Source organism: Colias eurytheme, chromosome 9 (genome assembly GCF_061535395.1).
Source record: "Colias eurytheme isolate Ceu_HAF_F1 chromosome 9, ilColEury1 Martin Lab GWU primary, whole genome shotgun sequence".
In the NCBI taxonomy this organism is placed as follows: domain Eukaryota; kingdom Metazoa; phylum Arthropoda; class Insecta; order Lepidoptera; family Pieridae; genus Colias; species Colias eurytheme.
The window spans coordinates 11,365,290-11,386,762 of NC_142988.1; the positions used below are offsets into that span (position 1 = coordinate 11,365,290).

General features: G+C 34.3%; 2 protein-coding genes across 3 annotated transcripts; both read left to right on the forward strand.

Annotated features, from left to right (window-relative positions):
• Nucleotides 1-807: 807 nt before the first annotated feature.
• Nucleotides 808-20,701, forward strand: LOC149906142 (SH3 domain-binding protein 5 homolog). 2 transcript variants are annotated; one of them, XM_090105944.1, is made up of 6 exons: nt 808-1,132; nt 5,754-5,816; nt 12,864-13,041; nt 17,400-17,518; nt 18,086-18,169; nt 18,374-20,701. In XM_090105944.1, the coding sequence occupies exons 1-6, from the start codon at nt 1,064-1,066 to the stop codon at nt 19,250-19,252; spliced, it is 1,392 nt and encodes a 463-aa protein (XP_089962070.1). In that variant the 5' UTR covers nt 808-1,063; the 3' UTR covers nt 19,253-20,701. The 2 variants fall into 2 exon arrangements, with proteins under 2 accessions (XP_089962070.1, XP_089962068.1); XM_090105942.1 differs by lacking the exon at nt 808-1,132 and having other exon boundaries at nt 5,392-5,816.
• LOC149906143 (F-BAR domain only protein 2) lies at nt 1,131-5,276 on the forward strand. The gene has a single exon (XM_090105941.1). The coding sequence runs from the start codon at nt 1,195-1,197 to the stop codon at nt 3,865-3,867; it is 2,673 nt and encodes an 890-aa protein (XP_089962067.1). The 5' UTR covers nt 1,131-1,194; the 3' UTR covers nt 3,868-5,276.
• Nucleotides 20,702-21,473: the final 772 nt, after the last annotated feature.

Here is a 21,473-nt window from a genome sequence, read left to right on the forward strand (position 1 = left end):
CTATCCGTTTAGCTATCTTATAGCATAGACAAGATATAAATCATGTTTGGACTTTAGTGATGCGGGATATCAGGTTATTTACCGATAATCGATTTTTTGAAAACGATTTTTTATAAATATTAAATTTTAATATGTACAACTTATTTTATAGTTATATTACTGTTGTGTAATGACACCATTGTTTGACATCATTGTTTTTCCTTATTTATTATAAAAAAAATAATGTTATGAGCACATTATATATTATTTTAATGTAAATCACATAATTATTATTTATTATATGAATATAATATCATCATAAATATTATCATCCCACTACAATTTAAGTGCCCTTTGAAATAAATGAGTCTTGTTTTAAACACCATGAAGTCATTAGTCATCTAACAAAATATACCACTAGAAGGAATGGGTAATGAATCTTTACAACAGAAAATATCATATGCAGGAACGAAAATGAGTAAAAATACATATTTTTTACATGGTAAAAGATACGAATATAGTTTTCATAATCATTACAACCAGTATACTTTAAGCAAAGTCGTTTCCCGCCGTCTGTGTGTTTGTATACGAGACCTTTAAAATTACGAAACAGATTTTGTTCGGGTTTTCTTAAATAGATATATAAATTCAAGAGGAACGTTTCACTATATAATTTGTTAAGTTTTTGATAATGCGGGCGAAGCTGCGGGCGGAAAGCTAGTCAGGTGATAAACAAATCGAACAATTTACCGTTTTAACTTTTAACACATCACTACCATAAAAATAATCATTAATGCTATAATCTTGATTCTTGTCTATGATGAGTTTACGTTTACGTCAAGCGAAGGAAGGAGGTGGACGTCATCTGAAAAGTTTTTCATTCCTTTATTTTTATTGTATTGGAATGTTATATGATTACAATCTAATAATTAACAAATTAGTGTCAAATTTAAAGTATTAGTATGTAATTTTTATGTTTGTACGTTAAAGTTTTTGCAATATCGAAGTGAAGGTGACGCTACTAACTATTGTGTCGGTGATGTAATTTAGGTGATTGGGTGGCTTCCTAGCTCTAGGCGTTACAATGGAAGAATCCTCGTTTACAATTCCAGCCGACGACAATGGTGATACTGAGCTCGATCCTAGAATACAGGTCAGTCAGTGACAATAACATGTGTTGAGTAATTTTATAACGTTGCCTTTGTAACAGCAAAGATGAGTGTCAACTTTGTAGATTATTTCGCCAACGAACACAATGGATACGATATTTTATATCAAAACATGAAATACGGACTCATAGCTAGTAAAGAACTCTCGGAGTATCTTAGAGAACGATCCAACATAGAGGAGTCGAACTCGAAACTTTTAGCGAAGCTAGCGAAACAAGCTAACAGTAACTGTGCCCAAGGTACTTTCGCTCCCTTTTGGGGAGTGCTCAAGTGTTCGGCAGAAAAATTGTCGAATTTACACCAGCATATGTTCCAAAAAGTAAGTGAGCTGGTTAAAGATGTAGCCCGCTATGCTGAAGAATTACACAAAAAACATAAAGCTGTGAAAGATTCCGAATCAAGCACTCTTGAAGTTGTTTTATTGATTCAAAACACTAAGCAAGCTTTACAAAAAGCTAAAGATGTGTATACAACAAAATCTGCTGAATTAGAAAAGCTACGAAAGGATAATGCTTCAGCAAAAGATATTGAAAAAGCTGAAGTGAAAATAAAGAAGCTTCACGAGGACTATAGACAGCTGGCTGAAAAGTATAACTTTGTAAAGCAGGACTTTGAAAAGAAGATGACACAAACATGCAAACATTTCCAAGATGTAGAGGAAGCACATCTAAAACAAATGAAACAGTTTGTTAACTCATATGCAGACCTTATACAGAATAATCATGATCTGATGGGACAAGTGCACAGAGATTTTAAGCATCAATGTCTTGAATTGACTGTCGAAAAACTATTGGAGCAGTTCTTAATTGAAAAGTATACTGCAATAGAAAAAGGGAATCTTGTGGATCTACCTCTGTCATTACCAAAGCCAAGTTCAGCAAATAATTCAATATCTGAAGCTGATCAGATTTCTTCTGTATCCAATGGTTCACACAAACCTGCTCAGGTAGCTAAAGCTCCTAAAAAGGAGCCATCTTTTGCAACTAAAACCTCAAGAAGAACTACCTCTCTTTTAAATTTGTTTACCCCAAATTTCCAAAGTAAAGATGAACCAAGTACTAATCCTGAAGGTGTCGCACCCTGTTCAGCACCTTCAAGTCCAAGTGGTACTCCAGCCACACCAGTTACCACCGAAAAAGATGACAACATGAACAGAACCACCCTGCGAGAATCAAAGTGGTTCCGTAGAACAAAGACGAAATTGAAAAAGGCCAAAAAGAAGAAGGATGAAATATCAGAGAACTCAAATGCTGGTGAGAAATCAGATTTGGAAGAAAAGGAAGAGGAGGCTGCTACAAAAGAGGATTTAATGAATTCCCCTGAAGTTGACGAAGAGGGTTACTGTATTAGACCTAAAGATGAAAAGGGGAGCGTCTATTCATCAACAGACTCAGATTCCGATGAAGAAAGGGAACAAAAGATTCATGTGGAGATTAAACCTATCAGTAATGGTAATCCACCTATGTCTGCAAGTGTCGATGAGCTGAGAGCAACAGTAGAGAATATATCTCTTTACAAAATAGGAACTACCCGCCGTGGTTCAAACGCCAATGCCAGTAAAGCAAGTAGTGACCTTGTAGATTTGAACTCTTTTCCAAGTCCCAATGTAAGTAATCCCACTTCACCTCATGGTAATGTTTCAAATCCTTATGCACCTCTACAAGGAAATCCGACACACTTGCTTGAAAGTCCAACTCCTATAACTTCTACAACAGATGCTGGCGATCTTTTTACTGAGGTAGGGGAAGTTGTTCAGTCTAATTTTAGAACGTCAACACCCACTATTTCTACTATTTCACTTCCTCGCCCACCGTCGAGGCGTTCAGAGGGTGACTTCCGAACTGCGGGATCATCAGGATCGAGAGGCCCCTCTCCACTGACTATAGGCATGGCAGATACTATTCCATTAGCTGTTGCATTTCATGAAATTATTCATTCATATTTCAGAGGCACTGAGGAATCCAAGTGTCAAGTTAAAATGTCTGGTGATATGATGCTATCATTCCCAACAGGAATAGTTGGAGTTTTAGCCAACAATCCAAATCCTGCCAAACTTTGCTTTAGGCTGAAAAACATACACAGATTGGATAATGTTTTGCCAAATAAGCAGCTTATCAGCATCAACACAATGATGTCTACCCGCGATAGTACTGTATTGGAATTCAATATGCCCGCATTGACATCATTATTGAAACGACAATCGGAGAAAAATCCGACGGCTCAGTATTTCAATGTTGATATCTTGAAATACCAGGTACGGCCGAAAACAGGCGCCGCTTCCTGTCCTCTGCAAATGGTGTCATATTGGAAGTGTGAACAAGACCACACTGATCTAAAAGTAGATTATAAGTACAACTTGCATGCTATGAGTCCTCCATCGCCACTGCTGAACGTATCAGTTTGTGTGCCTATGACAGGCTCAGTCCGGAATGTCATAGCCATGCCGAAAAATATCTGGAACGCTGAGACAGAGCAAGCACTGTGGCGGTTCACAGAACTGTCTCAGCACACCGAAGATAGGGGCGTCGGTTCTCTGAAGGCGAGGTTCGAGTTGAATAAAGGGCCATCGAACAAAACGACGATTTCAGCACAATTTAATTGCGAAGGCGCTACGTTATCGGGCATCGAGTTTGAGCTAATCGGGAGCGGGTACCGCCTCTCGCTCGTAAAGCGACGTTTCGTTTCTGGCAAATATATTTGTGATAGTGACTTACACTGATATTTGTTTTATCATTTAAAAATGCTGGATGTAAATTTGTTCATGAGGCATAGTTTTGGAAAATTTCTTATGTTTTGTACCTTATAGGACTGTTTCCTGTCCACAAAAGATTTGTTTAATTCATGTTAGTTGTCAATTTCGATATTAATCATAGTTATAGTTACTTAATATAATTATTAACAGCATTTTATATTACGAATGTAATCTGTATTCACTGCTGAACTAACTTATTTCTCTATATAGAGACGTGCCATTTTTCTAATGATCCCATAATTCTGTACATTGCGTAAATTTCATCCACAAATCTGTATAAATAAAGACATCACAAAGTTTTATATAACATTTTAAAGTAAGTTAATGCACCAAGAGAATTAAGCTTTAAGAGAGTGAATCCTTTTAATGAGCATCGCATTCAGAGTATCAAAATATACAGTTAATTAATAATGTTTATTTACATTAGTATATCTCTAAATTTTATTGCTCTTTATCTACCTCTTGAGGTCAATATTAAAGTTGATATATTTGTTATAGGTCATGGCTTTCTTAATGTTAGGTGCACACGGCCCCCACATGTGCAATAATAAATCTTGGTGTATTTTTTAAATGTGAAAAATGTACCTGTATCTGTACATCAGACAAGTTCATTTGGTAGATTTAATTGCGATGGCTCTTGTAGGGGGACCACCGACTTAGCTATGTAGTACTATTTTTATTTTATGTTAACTACAAAAGAACTTGATTATATTCCTTTTATCTTTTCATATTGATATACATATATGTACATCTATTATTATAGTTGTGTATTTTTTTGCTGCAAAAAATGTTTTGTTTAATTTGTTAACATATGAATTATTTTTTAGGATTCAATCAATGTAATTGATTTTTTTGAATCTCTAAAATTGAGGTATTATTATGAATTTAAATTTTGTTTCTGGAACTGAATGTTTTAATTGAAATTGAAAGAATGATTTTAAGTTTTCTCTAGTGCAGTAGAATTTTATTTTTTACTCCAGTGTAATCTCATTTTGTTATTTTTTTATTATTGTTAATTTATGAAACAAATGCAGCACGGCCTAACATGTCTCGTAGATGTCGAACTTTACCAAAAGTGAAGTGTTCAGTAACTAACATATAACATACATAGTGTAGATAAACTATTCTAGTACAGTTGAACCATTCCATTAATTTGTATAATTATATATGACTTAAGTATTATTTATAACTGTCAAATTATATTGCATACCCAGATTGCATATTTTTTTTTCTTGAAAAATACAAAAATGGAATCGATAGCCGATGCGTAACTGAATTTGGTAATGAAATATTTTTGTATTGTAAAATTTACGGCGTATGTAATGTTTATGTAATTTAATTGTAATCGGAAATAAATTTAATAATAAGAATTTAAATGCGACGTTTTCTTTACCGTGTCATAAATGCGAGTCGATTTATGTAAAATGTAAGTATACGTTTTGGTTATATGGCTAGGTGCTTTTGTAGGGACAGGAAACAATCTGTAAGGTACCTACTCTTAGAGCTAGCGCGCAAGAGCAACTTTTGTCTCCGCAACTATTTTGTCTCTCCCATCAACTCTATGGGCTAGTAAGAAAGTGCGCGCACGTAGCGACGCAACTCCCCATAGAGTTGATGGGAGAGACAAAATAGTTGCGGAGACAAAAGTTGCTCTTGCGCGCTAGCTCTTAGTAAGATAAAAGTGTTATCACGAGAGATAGATAGTGATATAGTTCGCGATAAGACGACTATGTTGTGCCACAACGATGTCTCGTATGTTTCCCGTCTCTACATGTTGTTTGCTATTGCCGTACGTTTGGGAGTACAGGGTGCGGGTTCCGTGCGATTGTCTCAAGTTCTTCCGCGGGTTTCAGGTGGAGCTGGAGAAGCTGAACGCGGCCACAGATGAGATCAATAAGTTGGAACTGGAGCTTGATGTAAGTCAATTTCTTTAATATTTTATTTATTTTTTTTGAAGTGAAACTTCTTTAGGCGCGTTGAGAGTAAAATTACGAAGTCGCATCAGGGCAATACCGTCACGTTGGTTTCTTTAAATCTTGCCAAAGAAGTTTCACTTCTGATACGTGTGCTCGGCACACACGTTTTATTTTGTTACAACATGATCTGATTTTAACGTAAATTAAGTTTTTAACTGTATTCTGTATTTTATAAAAAAATTTCTGTAACCTAAACTGATATAATTTATGTAGGAATAGTAGGTATTTAGGTTATAGTACTCAAGGCTAATGCTAATCTGAATCTCCTTATCTTGTTTAATATTTGTATTTGTGAATGGTGTACGTACTAAGTGTGGAGGGGTGCGTAGAATAACAAATCGATGTTCTAAAGTAAAAATACGCTTTGCTTTGTACTGAATTTTTATTATGTACACAGACATACGTCTCAACACACCTCTCAACCTGTCAAAGACAAACACAAGGCAAGTACGTACGGAACCCTTGACAAGCGAGTGGCAGTCGCTCTTGACCGGTTTTTTATTAAACGGCATCTTGCGGAACTTGGTTCTAGAAAGCCAAGAAAAGCAATCTCATAGGAAATTAATATTTTCAATCTCCCGCAGCCATGTCTTAAGATGTTTTAATGATATCTCCTTAAGTTCAATTTTGTCGTGACTTTATAAAAGTGCTTTAATATTGAATAATATTGAAATATGAAAAATTATTGCTTTTACATAAACGTATTAGATTAGAGCCTTATATAAAATTAAATTGGTAACTAAATTGTAATTAAATTGGTAAGGGCTGTATTCAATTTATAATAGAAGCAATCTTTCTCGCATAATTTCGTTGGAAAACCAAAATAAGCAGTGAAAATCTATCTACTAATCTGATTGCGAAATGTAATGTAAATTCAGCATTTAATGGTTATCGAACAAAAACACTTTCACTTGAACAGTACCACAATGGGAATCGGATCATTTCGCGAATAGCTAAAACAAAAACTTATCAAGATATTGCGAGCTTACGATGAAAGTGAGAGGTTGCGTGTCGATTTCCGTGCAAGATAAACTTGTATATATGGCTTACTATAGATATGAAATACTAGCTTTCCGCCCGCGGTTTTACACGCGTGTAACTTTCTTTAGCGTCCGTAGAACTTCGCCATATGCGTTTCCGGTTTACCTCCCCTATTCCAGCCCCATCAAATGTTATTCCCACATAATTATATCCTCTAGGGCCTAGTCACTAGTTGGCCCTAAAATCACCAAGTACAGTTGTTACCTGTGTGCAATTGATACATAGTTATGCATTTATATTATTAGGGATAAGTGCATATAATATTACAGAAGCGTAAAGCCGATTTTTAAAAGATAAGAAGGATACCTTACAGTATGGCTTCGCAAGAAAGGGTTGTATTTCTCACTGTACATTGGTTTGCTGAATTGAAAACAATATACATTTTATGAGCTCTAATAAGCAGACAACTACTCGTAGCAATGATGTATGTTTATAATCAGTCGTGTCCTAGATATCTCGACTGGAGAAGAAAATCTATGTTTTGATGATATGTATCAAATAAAATCATTTGGGTTAAAAATTATAGGTAATGATGTTGTTTATAAATTATTTTTTAATAAGCAGCTTCCTAAAAGCAAAACAAGATAGAATTGATAACACCATCAATCACACAATTGAGTCATCTCGAATTGCTAAAAATATAAACCTAACTATTTTTTTCTTATTTCTACTTGATCTGTGCAAGATCATCTTCACTTTTCATTAATGTATTCAATAATCCAAACTCCGAGGAGTGTGAATTTGGGCCGATCAGCAAGTCGTTTCCGTATAAAGAATTCACGCTCGGGCACACAGCTGGCTCCAGTCGTTAAACATTCAGGGGCCAGGGCCATTGTAACGCGATATTTACCGTATTACGTAGGTACCGGTGTATGTATGTACCGTACTGCTAGTTACAAGTGTGACAAAACATGTCGAGATCGAGAGTCACCTTTGTGCAAATAAATGTAAGGAGTTGATTTATGATTCCATTTGGTCAAGCGTTCGACAAGGATCTTTGTGATCGGTTCGTTAAGGGTCATGAAAATGTAACTAGGTTAGTAACTTATGATGTTGTGTGTTGGACTGATTCGTGTTCTGGTTATGTTTAAATTTCCAATTTTTTTTTAATTCTCTGAACACTTATTCTTCACTATGCAGAAGATCTTCGAAATTGTTAACGTGTAGCACATTTGTGTTTGTTTCGAATATATATGTTCTATTAGGCTATTGCTCTTGAATCGAACCATAAATATTCGATGTAACTACACTATTTTTATCACCAGCACCTATCCCAATAGCTAATTTACATCTCTTCGATGTTTTATCCTGTACAAATCCAGGTCTAATGGAAAATTACTCTCACTATCTAGGCCCTCCTATAACAGCAAAATTCCAATAAGTATTATGGCTCATTATAAACAGAAGTAGTTACAAGTTTGTTATTATATCCTATTAAAAGATATATCTTTACTATCCGACCAGACATATCGATATCCAGTAATTCATTTAATTGGTCTTCATTGACCTTCCTTGATACTCTTACTACCTAAAAGATTCAACCATTTAGTTCACTATAAAAAATAACACGTTAAAGTTGTTCGAAGACCCGTTTACTCTCCGGTGTATTATGAAATCACACTTTAACCTTTATAAATTGGCATGGCTGGTACATCCAATAAAGTTCGTATATTAAAATGCCGCATTACTGTTACGTAACGATGATGCCTTGTTAAGTATGAGTGACGTTGGCTCGATGGGTCGTAAAAGGTTTATAGGAAATTAGATTAATACAATTTATATTTGGATGGGACGTGACGCGATAGCTTATTCCTTTGATCGTTTGAGGGGCTTGTTTCTGATTGAAAATCATTCACCTCGTGGACTAATGCTTAGTAGGTGTTTAGTAAAATAATGAACCTATTTATTTATCCATCTTACATCTTATAGATATCTACTTACAATTTTGTAAAAAGTGTATTGTTTTGTTGAAGGTTCATACGTGACTAATAAATGTTTAAATTTTTTACCTGCGATAGGACCTATTAAGATTTTAGACCGACACAAAAAACAGGACGCAAGTAAATGACCCAATATTTGCTGCACCTATAAAATATTGTAGTTATCATCAAGGTTGAGAAATGTCAAGGTTATTAATTAATTATTCAATAATAAAAAATCTTTATCATACAATGTTTTGATAATTTATATTCGTATTTATATTATGTATGTTAAAAAAATTACAATATGTAAACGGTAGCGTGTCTTGTCAGCTTAATCTAGCTTAAGCTAACGAGTTTACCCACTTTTAATTAATATGAAAAGTGGGTGAATCTCCCTGGCTTGTTAGCAGATATCTCCCTGTTTTGTTGTTTGTCTGGATTATTAATGGTGAAGATTAAGATTAATTAATAATGGGGATGTTATTTACTGAGTAACTTTTGTTATATTTGCTAAAACTGAGTAACTTTTAGAATTTCTGCCAAAACTGCTACATAGGTTTGGTTTGCTACATGGGCTAATTGGTTTTATGAGCAAAACTTGTAACTTGTTGTGATTGGGCTTTCTAGAGTTATAAATGATTAGACTTTGTATCGGGGCCATATTTATTTTATTTATCTACTTAATCACTGGGTGACAAGAGATATTTTTTTTTTCAATTTTATTCAGACTCCATAGTCTGAGGTAAAAAGTTACATTATCTTATAAATTATAAGCTTTCCGCTCGCGGCTTCGCCCGCTTTGTCTAAAACCTAATAAATAATTTACTGAAACCTTCCTCGAGATCCACTCTATCTATTAAAAAGAACAACATCGAAATCCGTTGCATAGTTTAAAGATTTAAGCATACATGGTGATATAAGGGCAGAGAAAGTGACTTTTATACTATGTAGTGATAATATACCATAAGTAACAGTATGTCTGCTAAACCTATAATAAACCTCTATATATTTATAGCTAACAATATGGCTAATCCGTCATATTGCATAACAAGGCAGCGGAATCCTGTTACTCCATAGTACATAGTACGTGCCCATGTCAAGATTACAACAACCTGCTTATAACTCGTTGGAATACTTGAAGGATGACGACGTGTCGGGTATCATGGCACCGCTATGGCTATTGCTTCCGTAGTATACATAGTTTAAAATTCTAAAGATTCTATTAGATTCTATAGAATACATTCGAGAGATAAGTGGAAGACCTTTTTATGATTAAAGGGTTTGGAATTATATGTATAAGAGGGCCTGTGCTCCGCGGTTTTACCAGCATTGCTCCGCTCCTATAGCCTATATAATATAGCCTTCCTCGATAAATGCGCTATCTAATATTGAAATACTTTTTTTAAATCGGACCCATATAGTGCCTAACATTGAAATAATTTTGGAAATTACACCCGAAGTTTCTGAGATTAGTACCTTCAACAAAAAAAAAAACTTCAGCTTTATAACATAAGACATAGAACTCATATATTATTTGAGTACTAAAAATAACGCAAAATGTAAAGAATAATCTAATATATTTAAAATTAATTTATGCAGGCCATATAATATCATATTAAGCTTAGTATGATATAAATTTATTGAATTACTAGATTTCCGCCCGCGGCTTCGCCCGCGTTTGCAAAGGAAAACCCGCATAGTTCCCGTTCCCGTAGGATTTCCGGGATAAAAACTATCCTATGTGTTAATCCAAGTTACCCTCTATATGTGTGCTAAATTTCATTGTAATCGGTTCAGTAGTTTTTACGTGAAAGAGTAACAAACATCCATACATCCTTACAAACTATAATATATTAGATATTAGATGATGTGTACCTAGTTTGCTAATTATAGTGCATTATATATTTTTTTCGTGTAATTATAGTGCAACATACAAAATATAGAAGTTTTTGTTTTACTTCATCGTAGCCAGGTAAATAGTCGATAAACAGACTTGCAGTTTTTTGACGGCTCTATATTACGACAAATTATTGTAAATATGGAATCGTCTATGTTGTTTTTTTTTTTTTGCGTTTATTCACATAATAATTATAGCGTACGTTCCTTAGCTATAAGTAAATAAACTCAATCATGTTACATATATATTTTCTTTTGTTTCCAAGATAAAAGTCTACCTTGATTTGACTAAGCACTCACAAAATAATACATTCTAATGTTTATCAGTGAAAATAAATAAAAAATGTACTTATGATATAAAAATAAGTTAACCTTAGCCTTATTTTTTCCTTCATTCTCGTATATGTTTATTTTTCTAATCATAAATAACATCGCTCAATCGGAACGGAATAATGATTTATATCGTCGTATTGATGAAGCTTGTAGTTTTTTATATTAACCGATAATGCCAATAATATGAAGATCCATCAATTTATCATGTAGCGGTAATAAAATGTAAATGCAGTGTATTTCACTGTTATAATACAGTTTAGTTGAATCTATACGAATATTATAAAGCTGAAGAATTTGTTTGTTTGAGCTCGCTAATCTCAGGAACTACTGGTCCGAATTTGAAAAATTTTTGGTGTTAGATAGCGCATGTAACGCTATTTCGGCGGTTAAAAACATTAGTACACAAATGTAAAAAGAATAAAAGATATATAGTACCTAGCGTGTAAATCGAAAGAACATCAAAACAGCTACACACAAATACTACAAATCAATAGAATAATAAGTATTTCTTTAATTATATCGATTTCGCTGTGTATTTTCACTCGAAAGCGCCCAAGAGAGTCGAGTTGTAGTCACTAGAAAGGGTCCCTGCCCCGCTAAGGCCTAGGCCACACTACGATTTAAACGCGGCGTTTCAACCGCCTTGTTTTATGATTTAATTAAACGAATATTGAATCTCTTGCTTTCTCCCGCGACAAATTTTCAAACCGCGGATTATTCGTAAAAACTTGCGATTCCACACAATGTAGTTCATAGAACTAATAGAAATGTAGTTAGGTGTATATTGACATTTGACAGCAAACAGTTTTTTAACGATGTGGGCTTCTCGGGCCTTTATCTGTACCTTTGTATGGTTTTAGCGGTATACCGCTTGCGGGAAAAAGTCGTAATGCGGCCTCAGCCTAATTGACATGAATTCCACGATTGATCCACGGCGATTGAATACAATATGAGCTTTGTGTTCTCTATGTCGTTATCTCATAGAGATACGTGTAATTAATAACGTATCGATTGCTAGACGTGTGTGGTACTTTTTGTACTGTTTCTCGTAATATTGATCGAAGTGAAGTATTGATTTTCATTTTGTTATTATAGTATTTCAGATTAAGGTATATATGAATTGCGATATACCTACCGCTGGAAGTCAGAATCGGAAGGCATTAAAATGAAATTTAATTACCATGCAGTCTGGCATAAATAATTAATAAACAAACATAATATCCAAATATCTAAATATTCTATTAATACTTCGATTCGTGTTCTACCCATATTATTATAAAAAACTAGCTGTGCCCCGCGGTTTCACCCGCATTGCTCCGCTCCTGTTGGTCTTAGGGTGATGATATATATTTTATAGACCTAACCTATAACCTTCCTCGATAAATCGGCTATCTAAGAGCGTATACGCACTATGCGGGTAGCCGCATTGCGGGTAGCCGTCCGGCTGACCGCAAGCACAATTATGTACGTAATATTCATTTCTATGCGCACTGTGCGGTCTGCGGTAGCCGCATCGCAGTGCGCATAGAAATGAATATTACGTACATAATTGTGCTTGCGGTCAGCCGGACGGCTACCCGCAATGCGGCTACCCGCATAGTGCGTATACGCTCTAACACCGAAAGAATTTTTCAAATCGGACCGGTTCGGTTCCTGAGATTAGCGCGTTCAAACAAACAAACAAACTCTTCAGCTTTATAATATTAGTATAGATAAGGAGCTTCAGAGACTTGAACAATATTTAATTAATAGATGCTCAAAATTCAAACAATAATATCAACTTGATATTCAACAGGAGTCGATGAAAACATTCCACCTGCTACTGAACGAGACGTCGCGCCGTTTACAAGCGTTGACCAAGCGTTTAGGCACGTGCGTGGACAAGTCCCGGCCGTACTATGACGCGGTGGCCGCCGCGACCAGCGCGCGCTCCGAGTGCCAGCGCGCAGCAGTGCAGTTCCAGCGGGCGAGCGGTGAGTGGTGACCACACGTTTGGTACTTGTGGGACTGTCCCATTGAGTGTTTAGTAAACATAATATTTTAAACCGCGTAAACGCGAGCGGTTAGTAGTAGCGGGTGACTATACGTTTAGAAACTAAGTGGGAACGTCCCATTAGGTAATTCTCAGTTTTGTTTGGCGCATTGCAGATAAATTTTGATAACTAGAGAAAAGAAGGAAGTTGGCTTTGTTACGTCACAAAAAATAAAGTGATACTGATTTCCTACAGTTATTTCTGTATACTTAAATATAATTTTGCAAGAAAAATAATTTGCGTGTTACACAATAATGTACAAATAATAAAGTGTTATCTTATCGCGATGTTGGCAAATTGTCCGCTTCCCGTGGGGGACCAACCTCGCACTTGACTGCCCGCGGTCAAGGTGAGGAAAAATTTCTGGATATATTTTACGTATATTTTATTGTGTTCACATTCATGATATATTATGTTTAAAAGAGCAACTATGGCGTTTCTTGCCGGTTCTTCTCCATAGATACTGCTTTCCGAATCGGTGGTAAATGTTAAAAATATGTAATGACGATTCGAAAGTGCGTCTAAAAGAAGTATATTTGAATAAATAAATATTTGAGTTTAAGTTTTATAAATATTTAAAAAAATGCTAAAATGTCGTCATGCAATAGTACGTAAGGCTAGTAGTAATCTACGGAAACTAGCCAGTTGGTAAACATGGCTATTTTAATTAAAATTCATTCGCATTATAATAATTAATAATTAATTAACATAATATTATGATGAAACTACTCTAGATAAAAATGTTGTGTGGTTTTATGAAACCACGGTAAAAGTGAAACTGTTCGAACGGTTCCGAACACTGCTTTGTGTAGCGCATGTCGCGTGACGGTCGGCTGCCGATTAGGTATACCTACTCGGCAGCCGCGATACACGCGACATGCGCTACACAGACCAAAAAGTTTGAGACGATGTAATAAAAGTTTCACTTTAAAAATAGTATCGAATAATCCTATTTTCAAGTGATCGAACCCATATTCTCAATAGATAGTTTAAAATATAAACATTACATTGCAAAACTCTCTTTTCAGCAATTTATTTCGTTATCAAACATATATATGCAAATATAGGTAGATAATTTAATTAACGACATTGAACTTTATCTACAAAGTAATTAATGCAATTATATCGAAATATCATGAATGATGACATTTATCAGATACTAGCTTTCCGCCCGCGGTTTCGCCCGCACAGTCAAAATTGCGTTATTTTCCCGAGATAAAAAGTAGCCTATGTCCTTTCTCGGGTATCAAAATATCTCCATACCAAATTTCATGAAAATTGGTTCAGTAGTTTAGGCGTGATTGAGTAACAGACAGACAGACAGAGTTACTTTCGCATTTATAATATTAGTATGGATTGAATAATTAAAAAAGTTCTTTAAGTATTTTAAAGGTACAGCTTGACTTTTCACCTTTCTACTAATAACTATTGCATATAAATTTTAGATTTATTTAAACTGTTACATCATTCTTTGCGGCATTGATAATTAAGGTAAATTAGATCACGCTATGAAGATAGACGATAGTCTGCTCTGTGAATTAGCTCCAATTTACATGACGCCAACATCACACCTCAGTTACGTAACCCACATGATATGCACTATAAAGGTACAAGGTAGGATCAATACGGGAAGCCATACCGGTATTGATTATCGTTTTCGGTATCGGTATTACGGTTATCCATACTAATATTAAAAATGCGAAAGTAACTCTGTCTGTCTGTCTGTTACTCAATCACGCCTAAACTACTGAACCAATTTTCATGAAATTTGGTATGGAGATATTTTGATACCCGAGAAAGGACATAGGCTATTTTTTATCCCGGGAAAATGACGCAATCCTGGAAATCCCGCGGGAACGGGAACTATGCGGGTTTTTCTTTGATGGCGCGGGCGAAGCCGCGGGCGGAAACCTAGTATCTTATATGAAGCTATATCAAACTGCAAATGTGTGTCATTTGTACATTTATGGGACAGGATATAGTAGTGTGTAAGGTAGGTAATTTTTATAACGTCCGTCGTAGTCTTTCCTTACTACGGGACTGACTCAAAGTCCCTAAATAAAATTAGAAAAAAAAAAGACGTGTGGCACTCGGGGACTGCCGCGGTAAAGCTTTTGCATGCTATGCCTTCAAGCCACACCTCCGTGCCCGTCGGAGTGGGGAGTGTGAGGTTTTTTCGTTACGGAATTTCTGGATTCGGACCCCGCGCTCAAGGCCCGCGATAGAAGCTATGCAATAGCTTAAAAAGTCTTTCCTAGTGCTGATTTACTTTCTTGCATTGTTCTTTTAAAAACGAATCCTTCTGAACATACTTTTATAAAGCCCTTAAAAAAATTGAAATCAGCTATTTTTAATACATATAGTATAATCGAAAAGTACTTTTTAACACAGTAATCCACATATAGAGCAAAGAGAAAGCACTATATTTGTTTCTACGACAGTTAACTAGCCGTTTACGATGTTTACATCCCGTATAAGATATACCGGTTTATATCATCAGAAATGGTACCACATCTATTTTAAGCACATCCCTATGGTTCTATCGCATATATGTATTGCGTTGTTCACTGGCTGTGAAAAGGTATGACCGTTCTTTGAATGAATACATTATATAGGAATTCTCTTTGCTTATGTTAATTAACCTAATAGGCGTAGGTATACTGATTAGTTTGTTGTGATGTATGTTTGTAGTAAACTGATTCAGCATTAACGAATATATAATTATTTTAAAATATGTCAAGTTTAGAAAAGTTTTGTTATGTGTTTATTATTAGTGATTAGGCAAATGATCATTATAGAAAAGTAGAGAGCTGTGTTGATTTTGTAATAAAGGGATTATTTCAGAGATGTAAGGATCCATACCTTGACTTCTTAGTTAAAAACTTCAAATTCAAATTAAAATTATTTTCAAATTAAGTGTTTATTGTGAGTCACAGGTATTATAGGTTATTACATTGTATGAGGTGATCCGCTGTGATCTGCCATGTGGCGTAAAATTTTTAAATGTTTTACACAGATAATTAATTATTAAACCGATTATACATTTATACCATTATTATTATATTATTGTTTATACCAAGCACAAAACAAAAAGCACAAAATACTTTTTCCACTAAAAAGCTTAATTCTTCATATACCTAGAAGGTATTTAATAAATTTTAGACATTGATGCCGGAAAATTCATAGTAAACATTAATTCCAAATACAGTTGGCTATTTGCAATTTTGTTCAAATACTGGTGTATTTTTAACTGATAAACTGGTGCGATAAACGCTTCCCTTGCACATCACGTGAAACAACAAACAGCTGTGTGTAATTATATAACTGTTGTAATCACTCGTATATGTTTGATGCTATTTACTTTTATGAGACAATTTAATAAATAATATTATTTTTTATAAGAAACCATTATTTTAAGCGAAGGTCGAAGTTTCGAAGTCGTTATCGGATATTGCTATTGTAAGTATCTATAAAATATTATATATTTTTTTCCTAAAAAAATAAGCTTTTGGGTACCTAATAGATGGCCAAATTACCCAAAAGCTTACTGCAAAATAATGAAAACGGACGGTTGTCAAATACAGGGCTACATACATACGGATTAAAAAACCCTATCCCTCGTTATTTGGATGGTCTGATTAAATGTTCATAAAATAGTTATTCCATATAAAACATTTATTTTGAAACAATGTATTATTTTAGATAGTGATTTGTATGAGCACTATTAAATGACAATTGTTGCCATGCTATTACAATATGTCCAAACATTTGATAAGGCATGAATTAAAAATAATATCAAATGATATATTAACACATGTTATTTACTAATAGTAATATATGTATTTAATTCATGATAAAGGCACATATTCATTAATTTAATTTATCTTTTTCTGAAGGACAACAAAGGTGCAATTATTTTGTAATTACTTTAACAACTTTAATTGTAATTTTTACTTTGTTCTGTTTTTCTAGAATAATGTAAAAAGAAACTTGTTTACATAAAACAACAAAAATCATATCTAATTCAATTGAACCTTCTTTATTTACATTACTTGGTCTTATGGTTAAGCTACGACCAGCTTATTTCTAATATAATCTTAACAATCAAAATTGTATTAAAATCTGGTTTCTTTTCAACACATTCTAATTTTTAAATAATTACCTACTTTAATAATCAGTTTATCATTAAAATAATTCAAATTATCACAACTCTGACTTAAATCTTTACACTCATTATATTAAGTTTAGTAAAATTACATTAAAAAATTTCATTATAATATATCTTATATATTTCTCAGAATTGCACGCAGCAGCCAAGGAGACGGTGACATTAGCTGAACAGCGCTTCGTCAGCAAGCAGGACGAGTGGCAATTCGACAACAACTGGCAGGAGGTGCTCAACCATGCCATTATTAAGGTAAATTCTCTAGGGTTAGAAATAACAGTCTTAACTATAGGAACCCGCATAGACCTCGCATAGATAAATCTACCTTCGCTCTCATTTTTTGATAAAATGTAATTTTTACTCAGTAAACAATAAACATATAAGTGAAGGTCGACCTTATGCGGGATCCTCTACTTTCATTGGAATATTGTATATTTATGACTTAAGGTCAACGTATGATATTGTAAAGTTCCTTAAAAAATATATTGAGATATAATAATCGAAGAGGGAAACTTTTGGAAAACATAGCCTTCACTTAAAATCATGCAAGTCATACCTTACTTACTTGTGAGAGCATTGTATAAAAAAATAAGGAAATAAGTAAGTGTAATTTAATCAAATTTACGCTTAGAATATTGGGGTCAAAGTACCATACATATGCAGTACGCTATGAGGATTGTACAATAAGTGAGGGGCCATTAGCATTACCCTTCTTCCTACTTTGCTATACTCAATAGATTTTAGATTAGCAATGTATTCCTTCTTTTTATGGATATAAGTTTATCACCATACAAAAATTCATCTCTTTTGATATTTCAGGTTATGGACGCAGAAAAGAGGAAGGCAGAGAGTGGTCGTGAACATCAAAAGAAAGCTGCCGCCTACATCACCGCTGAAAGAAAGGTGAGTTATTGCATTCTATCTTAAAGCGCATTTTTCGATACCTTTAAGATAGTTTTGTAAACAATATCTAGTAACCATACGACTATAGCTTTGAAATATTTATCCATAAGTGGTTTTCGCCATTCAAAAATTACTCGCGTTCACAGTCTTTAAAAATGTTTGCGTTTCATCGAAATATGTAATGTATATTTATTTTTCTTAAAGGTGACTCAGCTTGAAGAGAATCTCAAACGGAACATAATCAAATCGCGAATCTACTTCGAAGAGAAAAAATTGTGTGATGAGCAACTGCAAACACAAAATGAAAAGATAGAAAAACTGCAGCGTCAAATTGCAGATGCAAAGTTCCGGTATTCGAAGTCTCTGAAAGCTCTAGAGGAAATTTCCGAAGAGATACACAGAAGCAGGGGTGAATATCCACCCGATAAAGATTCCATACCAGTTGGACCCAGAGAGCCCGGTGTGGGCGCGGAAAAAGACCCAGTACATGATGAAAATCAACTAGATATAGACAAAGATGAAGATACCAGTCTGCAAGAACTCAGGATGCGCGTCAGGGAACTAGCCCTCAAACCAAAAGACATTGAAACAGACGAAGCCTGGGCGCAAGAGCTCAACGAGACGATCAACAAACTGGACCAATTGCTGATGATGAAGGAAAACAACCAACAGAAAAGATCTAAATTAACCGCAAACCCGCCAAGGAATTCTAGCGCGCCATCAACCAGTACTAACACCGCGAAATATGAAAGCAAAGAGACAAATCTAACAAGAATGAAGTCCAGAAGCAGGGAAGTGGTGTACGAAAACCCGATACCGATTGGAAAAAGTGAGAAATCCAAAAGTATGATGTCGTTAGACGTGCTCGCGTTGGCGAGAGACGCGTCTATAATGGACAGGGAATCGTACTTAAAAGCGGTTATTGAAGACAAATCGCCCACCGGGACGTATACAGAGAGCAATTCGGATAGAAATGACAGTCCAGATGATATTTTAATGGTAGAGTGTGATTCCAGTGATTCCAACCAGAATCCAGTGATCAGAATGACCGGGACCACCGTCACCGATAGTGATAATAGCTAGGCTTTCTCATAGATCTAGATACTCGTTGCACGTTTGTAGATTAAATTGTAAAATTCTTATTAAATGTGGTTGTATAAATTTTTTCTTATTCGAGATTTGATCTCGCGGAAATTTTGACTTTGATAATTAGAAATGAAAATTAAAGGGTTTAGTGGTTGTTTGACAAAACTTGGTTCCTAAGAATTTTGGACATTTGAAAAATAAATTTTATGCAAACATGCTAGAGGTTTTATAACAAATAATTTCAGTATAATATTCACACACAAACAGTATATAAAATAACTATTAATATCATTAACTATATAGTATATATTATAATATATTAGATTTGTTTATATTAGTAGGCAGTGGGTACTTATTTTTGAAGAAATTCGGTAGTAAAAGAATTTGAAAAGGTAAAGGGAACAGGGTAGCATTGTACTGAGATGGAAATCGTATCGAAATTTTATAGAAACACTATTATTGTAACACAGCCCGGTACATTAGACACATTTGACCTTTTTGGTCAAACTTTATGAGAACACAGTGAAAATTTGGCTTTTTAATAGGCATTAATTTTATATAACGCACGGGTACATGACTAAAAGTTCGTTAGATTTGTATGATCAATTTGTTTGGCTTTTTATTATATTTATTTTCACATCCTGTTTAAAAACCCTTAAAAATATATTAATTTATAATTATAATGTCAATAATCAGCAAACTGCCAGTTTAATAATAATTTCGCATAATAAATGCATTTACACCACACAAGTCCTGTAGGTTGTAAAACGTGTTTTAATTAGGTTATATTTTGCAGTAATTTCATAGTATATAAGGTACGATAAATATGTTGAGTGATGACTTAGTTTAATGCATTCAGAGTGAAATTTGGCAGTCTTAAAAATTCTGTATTTTTAATGTTAATTTTAAGGCATATCTCATTAATGACTAATATTAACGGTAGCTATGGAAAGTTACTAAAAACCACTCGAATAATTAAATATGCTAATAGATAGAGTGTAATGTGCATTGGACTAATTACGAACCTAGGGTTTCTATAAAATAGTCCTTTCCCAGTAACTGCATAAAGATATCAATCAAACCATTAGCATTATCATAATCTTAATACTTTCATAGAATAAAAAACTTTTTCTACGCATAAACCGTATAATATAAACCTTTTGAATATCTCCCTCGTTCTTAATTACCCCAATGCACATAATTTTTCACGACGGAAGACTGAAACAAAGTCTAAACCATCTTAAGTTATATTTGTATCGAATCCCACCATACGTATTATATTCTAAGCGATGGGAAATGAATGAATTAGTTACACCAATGAGAATGCACATAATGTTAACCTTTTTATGGTGTCCTTTACACTATTTTCTTGATGTTTCACATTTTCTAAACTAACACGAATATTGTAACATGTTAATTCTCAAAAGACAACTAATAAAGTGTTAATAAATGATTTGATGTTTTATTTTTCTCTCACTATAATCCCTAAATTTTTTAACTCAAAGAAGCTTATGTCATCTTCATCCACGATGAAAATATAACCACTATCCTGGAATGTTACCCGTAGAGTTACAAATTTAATTTTATTAATATTTATTTAGCGTCGACACATTATTTTCTTAGCAGCAACTGCCCTTTGCGAAAGCAATACATAATACATACTACTTACTTTACTTCAACGGCCAAAAGCAGATATTGGTCATACTTAATACTGGTTGCAAAATGCTATATTTTATACTTAGTTAAACTAGATAACCCGGCTAACGTTGTTGTGCAGGTTACTTATCCATCAAGGCTATAGAACCTAACAAACAACCCAATAAATAATTAAAATAGTTACAAGGAACCTAATTTCAAAGCCACTGAATGTATGAGTACAACGTTGATCAAAGCGAGAAGCAATATACTATAAGTGCTGACTGTTCATCAGAAACTATTCAAAAACAGTTTACGAGAAGTATACGATAAATCATTTTTGTTATAAATTAAAAAGCGAACTACATAACAAAATGGCAACATTACATGTATGACTCGTAAATAACTATGCCTATATTAGTCATCTGGCCGGGAACATCATATTGTTTGAACTAAGAAGAAACTGCAAAATATTCCTGTGGCTCAACTATTGCTTTCATTGATCTGTTTTTGTTGTTAAGCTATTGCATAGATTCTATCGCGGGCCTTCGGCGCGGCGACTAAATGTAAAAATTCCTTAACG

What these genes read in the sequence shown, in the direction of transcription:
- LOC149906143 (XM_090105941.1), top strand. Translation starts at nt 1,195, where the DNA reads ATGAGTGTCAACTTTGTAGATTATTTCGCCAACGAACACAATGGATAC.
- LOC149906142 (XM_090105942.1), top strand. Translation starts at nt 5,646, where the DNA reads ATGTCTCGTATGTTTCCCGTCTCTACATGTTGTTTGCTATTGCCGTAC. An exon ending in TCAACCATGCCATTATTAAG is followed by an intron (nt 17,519 to 18,085) that starts GTAAATTCTCTA and finishes TTGATATTTCAG; the next exon opens with GTTATGGACGCAGAAAAGAG. An exon ending in ACATCACCGCTGAAAGAAAG is followed by an intron (nt 18,170 to 18,373) that starts GTGAGTTATTGC and finishes TTTTTCTTAAAG; the next exon opens with GTGACTCAGCTTGAAGAGAA.